The sequence below is a fragment of the Pygoscelis adeliae genome, unplaced genomic scaffold, assembly GCF_000699105.1.
Source record: "Pygoscelis adeliae isolate BGI_AS28 unplaced genomic scaffold, ASM69910v1 Scaffold38, whole genome shotgun sequence".
Taxonomy (NCBI): Eukaryota; Metazoa; Chordata; class Aves; order Sphenisciformes; family Spheniscidae; genus Pygoscelis; species Pygoscelis adeliae.
Genome location: NW_008825614.1, coordinates 7,697,736 through 7,714,270, shown reverse-complemented (window position 1 = coordinate 7,714,270; position 16,535 = coordinate 7,697,736). Strand labels below are relative to the sequence as shown.

Below are 16,535 nucleotides of genomic sequence, written 5' to 3'. Positions count from 1 at the left end.
GTGAATAATCCCCTGAAAGAAGGATGTTTTAACATAAGTGCCTCAAATGCATAGAGTGGCTTGCTCACATGTGCTTTTGGGACATGTCCCAGGCCCCACGGGTGAATGGATAGAAGAGCTCACTGAAAAGCCCCAGCACGTGACCGTGACGGTGCTAAGCTCCACTACTGCCCTGACATCCTGGACAGCATCACAAGAGAGCGGCGGCAACAGCACCATCGTGTCCGTGGTCTCCCTGACCTGTCAGAAGCAAAAGGAAAGTCAAAGGCTTGAAAAACACTACTGCACTGAGGTAAGGGGCAAAAGCTGGAGCCTTTTCAAATACAGGAAAAGATTGTTAATCATCCTGCTGTTCGGGATCGTCGTGCCCAAGGGCCCTATCAGGCTCAGGGCTGCAAAGCACAGCGGTAAGTGCTCCCTTCTGCAATCTGAAGGGACACAGCTGATGCACAGTGGAGGGGAGAGCACAGCATACAGGAATGACAGTGCGCAGTAAACCAGATTAGTGTTAAAACTGTATTTCTGCTGGACTCACTGTGGCCAATCTTTTGTTCAAGCTTGTGAGTTATGTTGTACCCTTTGAGACACTTTTGTGGCAGTAGGCAAAATGGTGCCATACCATAATAACACTAAGGCATATGCTGTAATCCATTTGTATTAAGAAAAATGCTCACATGCATGATTATCATCAAACTGGCATAAATTCTTTCTTAGATTTTCTACATATGAATACAGAACCTGACTCTAAACTTCCTGGAAGTTTAGAGGTGATCAGAAGTCAGCTTTTCTTTTCATCCATAAAAAAAGATGTCAGCACTGGGAAGTAAATAATAACCCAGACTGCCTGTGATTTGGATGGACAACAATTCTTTAGGGCTGCCATATGGGACGTGTTTATAATGATCAGGAATCCTGAACCCCAAATATGGCAGTTTTCCGTTATTTGAAACCCTTAGTGAGTGCAACCCCATGTCAGATCCTGTGGCTATGATGGATCAGTGGCATGTGGCTTCAGTTAGAAAGAGGTTTTAGCCCGCATCTCAGTTACCTTACCAAGATGTTGATAAGGCCATTTTCTGAGCAGTGCCACACCTTCTGTCTGGCTCCCTAAATGTGTGTGATGGAGGAGTCTGCAAAGGACTGCAGTGCTGCCCTGCTGCACCCTCAGCTCGCCCATGGGAATGGAAGGAGACTGCTAACACTCCCAGTAAATCTTCATCTCCTTCAACTTTGTGATTAGCCCTGCAAGTTAATTAATACAGGGAGTCTGCATCCTTTAAAAATGTCTTTTAAAATAAATCTTTGTCAAAATGTTTTGAGTTTTATTCCGAGATTGTCCATGAACTTTTGGAAGTGTCTTTAGATGACAATTTGAGAATTGTTTTGCAGAATCAGCTTGTAATCTCCTTGAGTTATTTTCCTTTCATTTATTAAAAGTGCAGTCATTACAACAGGAAGCAAAACAATACAGTACGTGATTATAAACTAAAGATAGCAAGTATATACATATATGATTAAAGTAAATAATACAAGATTCATCTACAAACTCAAAAACAAGTACCTAAAGCTAATCTGTGAATAAACAACATATCTGTAAAAGAAATGAGTGTTTATTGTAAGTAGGTGGAAAGGTCTAAATACAGTTATTTGTTTCTTTTTGTCATTACAAATATTCATACCACCTCTAATCAAATTTTATCAGCTTATTATACTTGGAATTATTAATGTCTGTTGGTTTGAATTCTCCTTGACAAGCTGAAAAGGGCAAAATTCAGTGCGGAGTTCTATCCATTTCTACCATTATGCATGATTTAAAAGTGATTTAGCTTTCCAAAGCAGCTGTTACAGACAAATTCCCTTCCTCACTAAATCTGTGCTGGCACTGATGTAGTCACGTGCATCGCAATAAAACATCAGTGCAAAGGTGGCTGTGATACAGACTTTGGAAAGGTTGCAAAGGAAATATTAGTAGGAAATATCAGCCTGCAGTTCTAGAAGGGGTGCGTGAAGTCCTTTCCTTGAAGCGGCTCTGTGCATTTGTTGTTAGCTCGCTCTTCAGGAGACAAGACTTTTCATATTGAATCAGACCAGGAATCACCTGGTCAAGCATTCTGCCTCCAGCTCTGACCGATACCTGGTGTGCCACAGCAGAAATTTTAATGGTGATGTTTCAAACTGAAAAGAAAAATCACAAGGTCCCTTAGTCAGGTTTTGTAGTGCTGTGCAGGAGAGGTGAAGTAATTCCTCTCTGATTTCACCACGCAGTCATTTAACACTTGCATTCAGACGACAGCTTTCCCATAACGCTGCCTTCAGCTCACATAGCTGCAGATGAATCAGATGGCCCATGAAAAACCTCAGGCTTTTATTGAAAACACACCATCTAAATATCCATGCCTGAATAATATCACCTGAATAAGAATAATGTAGCCTGGATATTTCAATAAACTTTGACAGTAGGAGAGAGTGGGTCTTCAGTGTGACAGCTGGCCTTACACAGCAAGGCAAGTGTGATTCTCTGAGTCAGATCATTTGTCAAGTCAGTCCTGACCACTTTCACAGTTTTGCCATTTTGGGTTTAATGAATGGAGTTTTAGCTGCTGATGCCAGTGTCTTCAGAATCACGCCTTTTGTAACTGGAGTAGTTCATGTACAGTCTCAATCTTCTTTTAATTAACCAAGTACCTCATATCTGATGTATTCCCCTCCTATTAGGTGAATTCAAGCAGCAGCCTCATTGAAAATCTCGTTCCTGGTGCCCAGTACCAAGTTGTGGTTTACTTACGGAAAGGACCGTTGGTTGGACCACCTTCTGATCCTGTTACATTTTCCATTGGTAACCCCTGCATCTACTGCTTGATATGTGTTTTGTTCTGTTTTGTTTTTAAATATGTATAGTGTATTCATTAAGCCCTAGAGCCCAAAATTGTCGTGTTGGTTATTTCAAATGTAATGAGCACTTATTGAGAATATTTTTCTTGCACTGTCTAGCTCATTACTGAGGTGGGGAAAATACTCCTTCAGTGGAAGACAGATATTTGACATTTAAATGTTAAGTTATTACCAAACCTAACTAGAGAGCAATTATAGCCAGGATTCACACACAGAGGGCCCTGTGGAAAGAAACATCTTCACCCTTGGACACCTGAATATATATTTGTCTCTAGCAGTGCTCATGGTCTATATCACTTAGGGTGGCAGTCACCTCACTTAGGTGTAGCCACCCTGAGCTGCACGTGGTCTGTGATGCATGGAGAGATGTGGGCACTTCCTAGAGGCAATTCATTCCCACTGACTCATGAAATGTGTGGGACTGCTGTTAAGACATTTGTTGCAAATGTCCTTTACGAAGGATGTAATGCAGCCCAGTCTGAAGGTCACAGTGCTAAGAGTCAGGAGAGCTGGCTTATCTCCTACGGTAGTATGTGACCATCACCAACTTCCGTTGTGTATGCCTTGATTTTCTTGAGTCTAACAGTGGATCTTGATGTTCTCTGCTTTGAGATTTGAAGATAAGAAGAACCCTCTGAGACTAACATTGTCAAGAATGTGGTTTTATGGCCAACAGGCAGAGCTGCTGTCCCCATGCCTGTAATTCAGGATTTCACCAGGCTCCTAAATAAAGAGTCACTTAGGATAGAATTCAGTATCTTTTAGTTTCAGTATAATTTATTTTATTAAGGTTACCACTTTAACAAAATGTATTAAGAAGAGAAAGGGCAAAGAGAAAGAGATTCAGTGTATAGAGTTACATTTGCAGAGAAATATTTAGCCTGAGTCACCCAGCTTCTCCTTTTAACAAATAGTCTGCCTTATGTGAGAGCAGGTGGCTGAAAGCTAGAGATTTTCAGTATTTTTCATTCTGCTTCCTCTCTGTGATGTAGGGAAGAAAGTGAAACAGAAAAAAACAAAGTGAACCTGTTAAGAATTGAGTCCTTAAATGAAAGCAAATATGTGGACTAGTGAATATGGTGAGAGCCTTTTCATTCTAGGCAATCTCCTTATATATTTTCATAAATTGGGTCTGAATAAAAATTTGAAAAGAGAGTATGGTATATTTCAGTAAAGGAAAAAATAGTAAGTAAAATACATATATACTTCATTATTAAAATCTCTATCATTCAACAATTTTTACAAATGCTTTTGGTTTTCTTTCTCACTGTAGTTCAGAAATCTGCAAAATTCTATTTTCACTTGAGAAAGTAAAATCATACATTCCCAAAGTAAATAAGTTCCTTCACTATCTCCACTTCTGTGTGGCCTCACAACCATAAAAGGTTTTTACTAAACTCAAAATGGCAATCAGTTTCTAAACAAAACATCTCATAGGTTTCTTATTATAAAGGGGATGTTTTTATGGAGTAAAACAACATTTGTATGAGTTTTCTTTTCATAACAGGATATTGAATTTGATATTAAAATAGTAGAACTCCAAAACAAACGGTTCTGTGAAATTATCAGTTGTGGTTATTGATGAATGAAACTGAAATAAGATAAAATACACTTTAAAAAGTATTCAATTCTCCCCATGTTTATCCTAAGCCTCACTTTCACTGGGTGAGTATTAACACTTTAGAGAAAGCAAAGAAAAGATGTGGTAAATGATTTATGAAGGGAAAGGCAATCATGTGCTAACATGGGCTGAAGTAATCTGGGTGCTGGTCTCGGCTCTGACCCGGCGTGCAGTAGCTGGGGCTCTGCAACCCTTGCAAATGTTAGCAAAGTACTTATTTAAGTAGCCTCAGTTAAGTCATGAAGAATAATTGCTTTCCAGACAAGTAAGGGTTGCAGAAGTTGACCCTTATGTGACACTTTTCAAATCACTCGACTTCTCTTTCTCAGTGTCATCATCTGTAAGGCAAGAATAGCATTACATGACAGCACCTTTAGGTTCCCCAGGGAAGGAGGGGTAGACATAAAAAGTTTCTCGTAGTCTTCATCTTCCAAAGTGTTATGGCTTTTGATGTTTTTGTTTTTGAACAACTTGAAATATCTCCTAAACATCCTGATTTTCAAAGTAGAATGGAACCCTCCATTTATGAAAAATCAAGCCCTGGACTTCATCTCAAGCTAAGCAGCCAACACCACCGCCTGTAGTCATTTCTGGAAAAGTAGACATAACAGACTGGAGAACAAATGCTGAAAAAATGGTATTCAACTGCTTGTGACAAGGAAGCTCTTGGGAATTAAAGTCAGGAACAAACCAGAAATAGGTAGAACTTGGTTAAGGAAAGGTATTGTTTTAAAATAAAGTGTAACTGATAAGACACACATTACTAACCACAATTTCTGGTTTATAGTGCCCACTGGAATAAAGGATCTGACGCTTTACCCTTTGGGACCTACTGCTGTGGTTTTGAGCTGGAACAGACCTTTCCTTGGGGTGTTCAGGAAATATGTTGTAGAAATGTTTTACTTCAACCCATCAACGATGACCTCTGAGTGGACAACCTACTATGAAATAGCAGCAACCGTCTCCTTAACTGCCTCCGTGGTAAAGTGACCATTGCTGACTATTGCTTTCCCATGCCTGTGTGGCCCTGGCACCTTGTGAGATTTCTTTGCCCAGCCTTTCCCCCATGAATATGTACATATGCCTTTAAGCCTGGCACATTTTTCCAGGCAAAGCAGAGAAAATGGCCAGGGTGCTAGAGGCATTTTCTGTTCTAAAGTAAGGGAATGCCAGCTGAACCATGCTAAATTTTAAGCAGAGCAGTCAGATGAGCCTCTTTTTTGTTGACAAATGGGCATGTTCAGCAAGTCCAGAGGCAGCTTCAGTTTGTGGGTCAGTTTGTCAGTCAAGGCTTTAAAAATTCCATCGTCTCCTTGGGGGGAAGAGATTAAAAAAAAGCCTTATCTACATAATTAATATTGATAATATGGATTTGGGGCTTGCGGGCTAGTCTTGCAGTGTGCCATCTGGAAGGCTTAGCTGCAGAGATGCTCTTGTGAAAATAGCCTTTATGTTTCTGAAGCTACAAAGACTTATGCCAGGATTTCAACTAGGTGGAGACTGGTCTCTAGAAGAACACACATACACATATACGCACACGCATCTTTGCAGAAATAAAGTGAAATTTCCCTCTTCCTTTCCATTAGTTCTAGAGAAGGTGAACAGATTTTATTCAGACTTTGCTGTAGCACAAGACAGCAAGCAATTTTAGCTGAAATTAGTTGTTCAGAAAGTTATGAGTATGCAAAAAGGATAGCAATAACTTTTGCTGCTTGTGAGAGCCACAGTGATTTACTGTAATTGATTTGCATAATACCATTTGTAGAGTCATTTTGGCTACAGCGGCTTAACTGTAATTGGGTACGTGACTGTAAATCTAGCACATAAATCTCCAGGGAAATTAAAAACAAAAATAACTTACCAAATGAGTAATTAATATCTTGTAATCATGACTCAGCACAATTAGATTAATACCTGAGTGATCCAAGTCATCTTAGAAGTAATGCCATCTTCCAGAGCTAATGTGGTTCATTAGAAAATAAGATTATATTGTCCCTTACTGTTGCAAATCCTGTTCAAGGAAGCCAAGTTGGAATTCCTTTGTCTGAATTTCAGTTTGAAATGCGACAGTGCTATATCGCAGCTGAAGTGAGCATTTCTTAAAGAATAATTTTAAAGAGTAAGCCTGAATTAGAAAAAGAGTGTCTCTCTGTTCTTCTGTTATGGCATTTAACATACAGGTAGGTGTTGGTGAACTTTTGTTTGGGTTCTGTAGTGGTGCTCCAGAATCCCACTATGTACCGCAAATTTCCTTATGATCTACTGACATCTCTGAGTGGTGTATTCTGGAGCAAGTGTCAAGCCCAGTGAGAAGGCCGGGGAATCAAAAATCAAGCTATCTGAGAGCTTAGATCAAAAATTATTTCCTGAAGGGTTATCACTTGATGAGAACCTTTGGAACTGAATTTGCCCTTTCACTCTGTTTAGTTGCTTTGTTCATTTTGTGCTCTGCATCTTTTTTTAAAATTGTCAAATCAATGTTGGTATTTTCAATATTACACCAGGGGCATGTCAGAAGAAGTCCAAGTATCTTCAAGGTTTTGGTGTTAATTGGACACAACTTTTCCTAAAAAGCATAAAGACAATAGTCCACAAACCCTGTATTTGGATTGCCTTGTAGTATCTGGGGAAAAAAGGCCACTGCAAACAGCAGAGATCTGTAAAAATAGCAATTTCTAATTTGTTGAAAATTTTCATTATTTGCTTTTATTTTGAATTTTAAAAATATCATAAGGCTTTTCATTTAAATGTAAAATTAAATATTTGAAGTGTTTTGTGCTGTCAATGGAAGTATTTGAATTTTCATTTAAATATTACATACAACATTATAATATAAAATAGATTGCATTTTATACTTCATTTGTATCTCATTTGTATTTATATATATAATTTATGTCTCATAAGTCATTTATGTTTCATTCATATTTCATTTATAATAAATGATAATACAAAGTGAAATACACCTTGAAAATTGGAAAAAATGAGTCTTTTGAAGTGACAATATCTGAGTCAAAAACATTGTTTCTAATTTATCCTCAAACCCTATCTAATCAAAATAGAAAAGCCTACATTTTCCAGTTAAATATTCCACCTTCATCAAATCAGAATTTGGTGATGGAAGATCGCTCTGCAGGAATCATTCTCGCCGCCCTGGAAATCAATGAGAGGTTCCTGTGGTGGGTAGGACCTGGGACCATGTTCATGTGGATAAGAGCAGAGCCACCACAACCATGTTTGCTCTCACCGCACAGACTTTTTAATAAATTGAAATCCCAAAGTACGGAGGTTTCCACTGGAGTAAGGAGTGGGAGCTCAGTAAAATGGTCCCATGTGTCGGCAGTAGCTTTATAAATATTGTCATGTTTTATAAGTCACACCTCACGCTGGTGAATTTTCTCCTGAGCTGCTGTTTCTCTTTTGTCACTTTACAGAGAATAGCTAACCTGCTGCCTGCTTGGTATTACAATTTCCGGGTCACCATGGTGACTTGGGGGGACCCAGAGCTGAGCTGCTGTGACAGCTCCACCATCAGCTTCATAACAGGTAAGCAGGTGCCTGAAAAGACCCTGGAAATGCCTCCCCGAGCAGAAGTGCTGAGCAAGTCCGACTTGGATGTTGTGTTTCACCTGCACATACTTGCAAGCTAGGGCATTTAATAGCTAAGTGGGGTTTGGGGGGTTTTGTTTTTTGGGCGTTTTATTTTTCTGATTTTTTTTAAGGAAGCCTCTGAGGACTGCTTTAAGTGATAATTTTCCTATGCAAAGCACAGCGTTTGATTACTCTGTTCCAGTCCTCTCCATCAGCTGAATGCATGGCTCCAGTGAGGGCCAGTGATCCTGCTTGTCTTTTATGACACTGTATGTTTTACACATTGAGAAGTTAATGGGTAAATAAGTAATCTAAATTCTTAGGTTTGGTAATATTATGAAACATTTTTCCATATATTTTCAATGTTTCCAAATGCTTTTTCCTCCTTTCCCCCCCTCCCAATAGTCCACAGATCAGACCGTGACTGCACCTCGGCTAACATGGAGTAGAGTTATGCATTCTTAGGCAGACCAAGGCAGGTAGTATGTTTGGTAGCACGTTATTCTTGTCCTCTAGCTTTGCCTTTTCTGCTGGGTGTTTTTTACGTGCTCACAGTAAGGAGAGAAGGGTGCTCCTGTGATCGAGGCATTGCACCCGCGCTGGGTAGATTGGCCTTGGGAAACTGTGTGGTGCTGGCAAGTCATTCGTAATCTGGATTCTCAGCTGCAGTAAATTGATGTAACCACACGGATCGCCCTCTACCAGTTGGGACCGGCCTTGCATCTAACACACCAATCTTCAATGTGTCAAACAGATTAGCTGTAGAGGGAACAGCATACAGGAGGTCCTGTTAGCGCCTTGCCACGTGTTCCTAGCATCCAGGCTGGTTAAGTCAAATTTCCCTATTGAATCATTTTGCTTTTATGCACCACGTTTCAGTTCACCTTGCAGAAGGTGATGGAAAGCAGTAAATAATTCAGATGCACGGAAAGAGGAAATAAAGTATGACTCGCTCTTCTTTTCTAGCTGTAGAAATTATATTACGAGGAAAATCAGCCTTCAAGGTCCCAGCCGCTCCCTCCAAAACAGATACTAGCCTCGTCCCAGATTTTCTTTTTGGTGAGAGGCTAAAAAGGTGTATCTGAGGAAGGAACTGAATAAGGCACATTTGCAATGTTGATTAATATAGTGCCTGTGCTCGACAGAGCCACGAAAGAAAAATTATTGGTGGGTTAAGTCCTAGCTCCACTGAAGTCAGCAGAAAACCTCCCATCCTGAGATACCTGGTCCCAAGCTACACCGCCGGAAAATTCTGGTGCTTCTCCAGTGTATCAGAAACTCATAGCACCCACCAGGGCCCTGTGAAGGGTCTCCAGGGATATTCATTGTCCTTTGGCATCAATCAATCAACTTTTCTGTAGCACTATAAGGAAGCAATTTTCCAGCTGGTTGTTTGCTGTATGAGGGGAGAAATGTTTTTTCAAACTGATTTGGGTACCAGGTTCAGCATTTCAGAGTGGAAATGTTCCAGCAGGGCCCTCACGGTTCAATATTGTGTTTCCAGAAACCTGCAGCAGAAATTAGGGAGATGAATGTTGTTCTAAAATATAAGCCGTCATCAGGATCGGTCTGGATCTCTGTATGGGGAAAGTAAAGACTGTTACTGCTATTAGATGAAAAATGGATCAACTCCTTAACTAGCAGATGTAGACAAAAATCAGAAATGAATGACTCTCTTAGTTAATGTCATCCATTTATGACTGGCAAAACCTCTCTTCAAAAAGGTCATGCGGTCTTAAGTGAAAATATCCAGAAAATATCCAACTGGAAGGTTGTACCAATGCTTAATACCTCTTATTATCAAAGGTTTATCCTTTGCTTCTGATCTGAATTTTTCTATTTTTAATATCCAGTCCATAATTCTTGTTACACTTTTATCGATTGAAGAGACACAAAGCTTTTTTCCTCTCTCTGTACAGAATTTAGTTTCACTCTTTTCTGTTGTTAAATTGCTTCCATTGAACTCTTCAGGTGCTCTCACAGGAAGGCATTTTTTCATGTTACTTTTTTCCCCCACTCTGCCTCTCTAATTTTTACTGTCTTTACCAAACTACGTGAAAACTGAAAGTGTAATACCAGCCTGCTGAATACTCCTACAGAGGCAAAATCAACTCCCTATTCAATGCTCTCCTGTTTGTGCACACTGGAGGTCTGTGTTGATTTGCTTCTATTCTATGGCTTCTGACTCCTTCCTTGGGTAGCTGCTTTCCAGAATTTATCATCTGGGAAGTGTTGTCTGCATGCCTTTTTCCTAAAGACTCAGCTTTGCACCTGGCACTTTGAAATACATTTTGTTTGAACAGGCCCAGCGTAGGGACCAATCATTCAAATCATAGCCCTGTCCAAATCCTCTGCTCTTCTCCCAGTTGCCATGTTACTTGCATGATTCATCAGTGGTGCTTTTACTTTCAGAGTATTGATGAAAACGTTAAATAGCAGTGAGCCAGATCACAGCAATTTAAGGGAAGAGTCCTAACAAAGAAATCTGATTTGATCAAATAACAAGCGCTTATCAATAGATGGTCACCATTGAATGTGAGCATTAAATACGCTCCTGTCCTCTGGTTGCCTTATTACTTGAAATCTCTTCAGCTTTTTCCAGGGACTGCTGTCAGGCTAACTTGAGAGAAAGTGGCATGCCAACTTTTCATGTCTGCAGGTTTGGAATGTTTGTCCCCAGTAGGTGCTGCCTTTTCACTCTTTCAAGTTACCAGGGGACTGCGGAGCTCTTTATCACCCTCAGCCTCTTTCTTTCCAGAGAAAGAACAGATGGTTTTATGGAGCACTTGGTCCCTTTCTGCATCATTCTGAACAATGCTACCTCCCCTGCACAGGTTGCCAGGAATTAAAACAAAACAACAACAACAACAAAAACCACCACCACCACCCCAAATTTTAAAATACTAAATAGAAGGTTTTGTAGTCTTCTTGACAGTAATACCATCTGTCAGTTCTTCTGCGTTTAACTAGAAAGCTAACCTCTGCACCTGGAACATAAGCTTGATTTTTTAAAACAAAGCAGAAGGATCATCTGGCAGTTTGGGACCACACCTTGTAGCAAGCTCAGAGCAGAGAAACCATTTCCCTAACGCAGGATCCCGCTGCTCCTGTGGAGTCTATAGCTAGGCTGGGGCTTTACTGAACCACAGTACCTTGAATGAAAAGGGTATTAGAAGAGACCGGATGATATACAGCTCTCTCCCATGACAACTGGTCAGATGTCCCCAAGAGAAGTGGGGAGATTTGGGGGGATCCCAGAGACCTATCAGAAAGAGCATTTGTTCCCTTGGGCTCCTGCAGCAACAGTTGCACGCTCTTGTTTTAACGCAGGGAGAGATTGTGGCACTGCCGGTGTTGCTGTGGTGACTAATGAGTTTTTAATGCCACCTGCTGTAAACAGCTGGATTTAAAGCAATCAGAAGCAAGGGCACTTTAAACCACCAACATTTTCTTTTACAATGAGAATGCTTTTAGCTTTGGAGAAGCAAAAAGAGTAAGGAAGACAGACTGTTGGTGTTGGTGAGTACCACCATGTCTGTCCTTGTTGTGAAGCTGCTGTCTGTTGGTCCCATGGATGCTTTCATCTCTCACTTTGGGCCAGGTCAGCTCCGGGATGTAACTTCCCACAGCCTCTCTGTGCCACTCAGCTCCCAGTGGAACACGGTGCTAGGGCAGTCGATCATGCAAGCCCTGGCCCTTAGTCTCATTTCACATATCTTGGAGGTTCGCTGCCAGATACCTAAAACAAACAGCTGTGTGAACATTAAGAGGGAAAGCATGTCATCAATTTTTAGGTATAGGAGGAAATTATTACTAGTGTATAAGATTCATGCCAGTCGTGACCTTAAAGTGTAAGGAATACACAGTCCTTGTGTAGGGATGGACTGGGAACTCCAGAAATTAAAAGAAGCATTACTTTAAAGATTTTATACTAAATAAGGTTGCTTCCTCTCAACAGCATAAAAGGACATTTTCAAGATTAATTTGAGAGAATAGTCTTACTAAACGTTTCTAAATGGCTCTAAATTGTCCGTGCATTGTGTTTGCTGCCTTCCTCCGCGATTACTATCTGTTCTCTAACGAATGTCTCGATGCAAAAGTCATAGAAACCTTCGTAAAAGCAGCAGTGACATCTTGTGGCCCCTTCAAACAGACCCGAGCTCCGAGTCCGTCCCGGGTTTCATCTGGGCTGCTGGCACCCGCAGCTGTGCTGGCATCCAGGGCTCTGCCAGGGAGCGTGGTGGGAAGGGCCCTCTCACCAGGCAGCCGCACCTGAGCCGCCTTTGCACAAACACGCTGGACTCAGCGGGGCTTGTGCAGAGGAAGACCAATCAGTCCGCATCGTTTTCCCTACGCTGCTCCTAAAGAATCTGCCAAGCACACAGATTTGTACACTTCCCCGTTTTGTCCAGGTTACCCCATTGATAGCACTTTGAGAGGGGGTTATGGTCTTCACCAGTCGCTGACTTTCACTTTTGGTTCTCCACTCGGTTTTAACTTAAACCCTAACTGGGGACCCGCACCTCCAAATTAGGCAATCAAGGTGAGCTGATCAGCTATACTCCCTCTGCAATTAATAGAGAGGCATCTCCAGGAGGTAATTCTCTTACTCATCTTAAATGCCTATTTTAGGAGGAGTTACTCTGGAGGTTGCTATCTTTCTTCTTGGGCTGCACAGGGAGCCAAGGCCTTACTGGCAGCTCCAGCGCAAGACAAGCCGTCGAACGGGCTGACGGGGCTGCGGTGGGGCAGCCTGAGCTGTGCAGCGCGGGGGACAGCGCCGGGCAAGAGCTGGGTGTGCGGAGGAAGAGGAGGGCCAGCAGCTGCTTCACCTAATACCTAATAATGTAGCTACCATGTGCCTGTAGACTAGACACATGGTGCTTAGATGGCTGTCGACTGACGGCTGCCTTCTGTGGTGGTGGGACTTTCACCCCGGGAACAAAGGCGGCCATAACTTTTCACGCAAAAAGATGTTCTTTGGCAAACTGCAGGTTTGGGGCTTTTCCTCCTAGGGAGATGCAAGCTTAGTGAAAAGAAGATATTTTTTCCTATGGAAAAGCTATCGAAATTATTCAGTGTGACAATTCTTATTTATTTCTCACTGACTGTCATTTCTTTTCAGTGCTATAACAGAGTGAAGCAATATCTGAGGCTTTTAACTTGACTTTGAATTCTATTTGTAAATGTTGACTCAAAAAATGGTTTATATCAGCCAGTAGCTTCATGCTTTTTTCCTTTTAAACTGAAAGATTGCAAACAAAAGTATATTTTTGTTCTGAATATCCCCCAGGTTAAATGCCATTTTTCATTTTTTTCAGCTAACACTCAGGTGCAGATGCTTTTACTAATATGTTTCTGCTATCTTTATGATACTCTCTTCCCAACAGTATCCTCTGGCAGAAGTTTATTACGGGACTTGGTAATCAGCTGCGTTAGACCCTGTCTGTAACACATTTGCCTTCTTCTTTCAGCACCAGTGGCACCTGAGATTACCTCCATAGAATATTACAACCACCTTTTGTACGTCACCTGGACCTATGGAGGAGATGGTACTGACCTTTCTCATTCCAGGATGCTGCATTGGATGGTGATTGCAGAAGGAAAGAAAAAAATCAAGAAGAGTGTAAGTATGAGTGGGGAAGGTGTTGCTCATTTTTCTGTACTTTTTTTGTTGAGTTGATAACTTTGTATTACAAAGTTTAAGCAAGATGATTAAGATTGGTAGAAGCCTGATCAGTTAAAGTTATTTCACAGTGTTAGCACACACTTCCAAAGACTCAAGCTCTCAAATTAGGCAGTGGACAAAATGGTTCTATGGTGATCCAGTGCAAGTGTTGATAATTTAGACGAGAATTTAAAAATAACTTATTAAACTTCTGAGCTGCAGACAATAAAACATCGAGAGTATTTCTGAGTGAACAGATATGGTCCTTTCAATTTCTATTTTATAACTAGCTGAGGTTTTTTAGTTCATTCAGGCCAGGTACTATCACTTCCCATTTTCTGACTTTATCAAAAAGACATCCTTATAAATTATGTGTTTTTCATTTTCTGTTTAAATACAAGTTCCACTAACTGATGGGATGGGGATTTCATCCAGAATATATGCACTTCTTAGAAAACTTGCCAGATGTTAAGATGTGTTCTTGGCACATTCTCTTGAACTCTTTGAGCATATTTAAAAATCACTTAGAAAAAGAAATCTGGGTTTTCCAGCTACGAATTAAAGTCGTGCTGCTGCAGGGTACTGAGACCTGAAGCAAAAGAGCAGCCCCTGGACATAGAGTGAGAAGTGTTTGAAATAGCGGTGGAGCACTGCAGTGCAGGAAGGTATATGGCCAGCAGTATAGTTTCATACAGCCTGTGGCCTGTGACTGTATTCTACATCACTATTGATCTTTTAATCCTTGACAGGGACAAAGTGTCTGGTCTTTTTCAAGGGAAAGGTTTCCCTTCTACAGCTGAAGACTCAGCAGATGCTGAACGGGAAGTGGATTTTCAGCGTAAGCTCAAATTCATCAGCAATTTTTACTTGGATTTATATGGAACACCCTAGTTTTCATTGGATTCCTAGTGGCTGCCAGAGTGCACCCATCTGGAGCTTGTTGCAGCATGAATCTAATTACATGATTAGTAGAACTGTTCAAAAACATGACATTTCTAAACAGCAGGAACTTCCAATATTTGCATCCCCCCCCCCCCCCCCCCCCCAAAATAAAGTATTCTAACAATTGAATTTTAAAACTGTGCTGTGATACACCTCCCTCCCTTCCAAAAGTCATGTTCTCTGTAAGGTTATTATTCTTCCAGGAAAAAAAATCTGACTTTTGTGCTACCGCTTCTGGTAAAAAATATTTGAAAAAGAAATTCTTAGATTGAATAAATATAAAATACAGTAAATATTGGATATGAAATTAAATTAAAATTAATATTGAATATTAGATTAAACAACAGATTAAAAATAGAGAGTATCTACAAATAAAACTTCAAAGATGTCTTTAGGAGTATTTATCTTTATTTTATTTTCAGAACAAGAGAAGCCAGCAAGTATTCTTTAAGAAATTCCTGCAACAACCTGTTTATAGCTAACTTTTATGGTACTGCTCATATTTGTAAATATGGTTGCATGCTTGCAGGCTGCAGGGTGTACCTGTTCTCCTAAGCTCTGTTAGTCACTTTCAGAAATGGTTTCCTTTAAAAATTGTACTATTTTGTACTCTCTTTATCTGATTTACTAAGATTGTTAAGATTGTTATTATGGTTGTTTTTCTTGTAGAATTATTAAAATAAATAGGTAAAATAATCAAGTAATGATGACTTTTTCTTCCTGCTATTTGAATACTTCCCAAGACTCTGAAGAAGTTGGTCAGTTTTGAGACAAGTGACCAAAATAATATGCATAGTCCTGTTAGTCTTTATTCAGAACTGTTTATCCCTCTTGGAACTGAAAGTTTCAGCCTGAAAATTAAGTGACTATGAAAACCAGCATGAGATTCCTGAATGTGCCCTTTGTAGATAGTCTACAAGTGCTCTGAAAACAGTCTGTTGTAGTATCTGAATTCTGCATCCTTCTCCATGACCCTGGAGAAATGGGGAGCTTACTCACCCCTAAAATAATAGGAAGAAGTTATTCACAATCTTTTGAAGCTCAGGTCGGTTTTGGATCATATCTGGTTTCAAACTTGCCCGTGACTGAAGTCAGGCCATGAGACCTATTGTCAAGTCAAAAGGTCTCCAGGTAGGTGTTAGACTTGCCCAGCCGGATTTAATTTGCAGGTTCTTAGGGTATATAAAGGCTTGCCTATATGTGGCTTTTGTACTCTTCTTAGAGATATCTGATCTGATTTAAATTCCCCTAACATTGCAATGGACTCAAGTCCATGGTTTGGTTAGCATTTTGCACAACTTGAAAAATCTAGATGCAAGAGTAGTCTCATTTAGAGGGAGATTTTCTTTCTTCCTTAAATTTTCACTGGTAGTACAGAAAATATGGCCTAAGATTGTCTTCTCTCTGCATTGTGATATTCTACCGAGCGTTATGGCTTTCCACAGTTGGTGTCAGTGGGAACGGGTTCATGTAACAAGTCTAGAGTATGCAGAAGACATCTGCTGTGATGCACAGAACTTTCTTTGTAGTATAGTAAGTGACCAGATTAATTTTACAAGAAGGATAACTGGTTTGGGTCATATTGTTGGTGTTTACAATTATTGTAGGTAACACGCAATGTGATGACTGCAGTGTTGAGCTTGCCTCCGGGGGACATTTACAACCTCTCAGTGACCGCTTGTACTGAAAGAGGCAGCAATACTTCCCTGCCCCAGCTTGTGAAATTGGGTAAGAAATGCTTGTTTGTAAATTATAAACTCACCTCTCTCATTTGACTATAAAAGTAACCCTGTCAGCAGATTCAGCATCTTCCTCATTTCAGTG

At 40.4% G+C, this 16,535-nt stretch overlaps 1 protein-coding gene across 1 annotated transcript in view; it reads left to right on the top strand.

Moving 5' to 3' along the window:
- The window catches only part of PTPRO (protein tyrosine phosphatase, receptor type, O), a 66,030-nt gene that overhangs the window by 17,235 nt on the left and 32,260 nt on the right, over positions 1 to 16,535 (top strand). The window contains exons 6-11 of the mRNA XM_009332851.1: positions 93 to 292; positions 2,716 to 2,836; positions 5,301 to 5,494; positions 7,945 to 8,056; positions 13,576 to 13,727; positions 16,319 to 16,439. Coding sequence (XP_009331126.1) covers positions 93 to 292; positions 2,716 to 2,836; positions 5,301 to 5,494; positions 7,945 to 8,056; positions 13,576 to 13,727; positions 16,319 to 16,439 — 900 coding nt within the window. The remainder of the gene's footprint in view (positions 1 to 92; positions 293 to 2,715; positions 2,837 to 5,300; positions 5,495 to 7,944; positions 8,057 to 13,575; positions 13,728 to 16,318; positions 16,440 to 16,535) is intronic.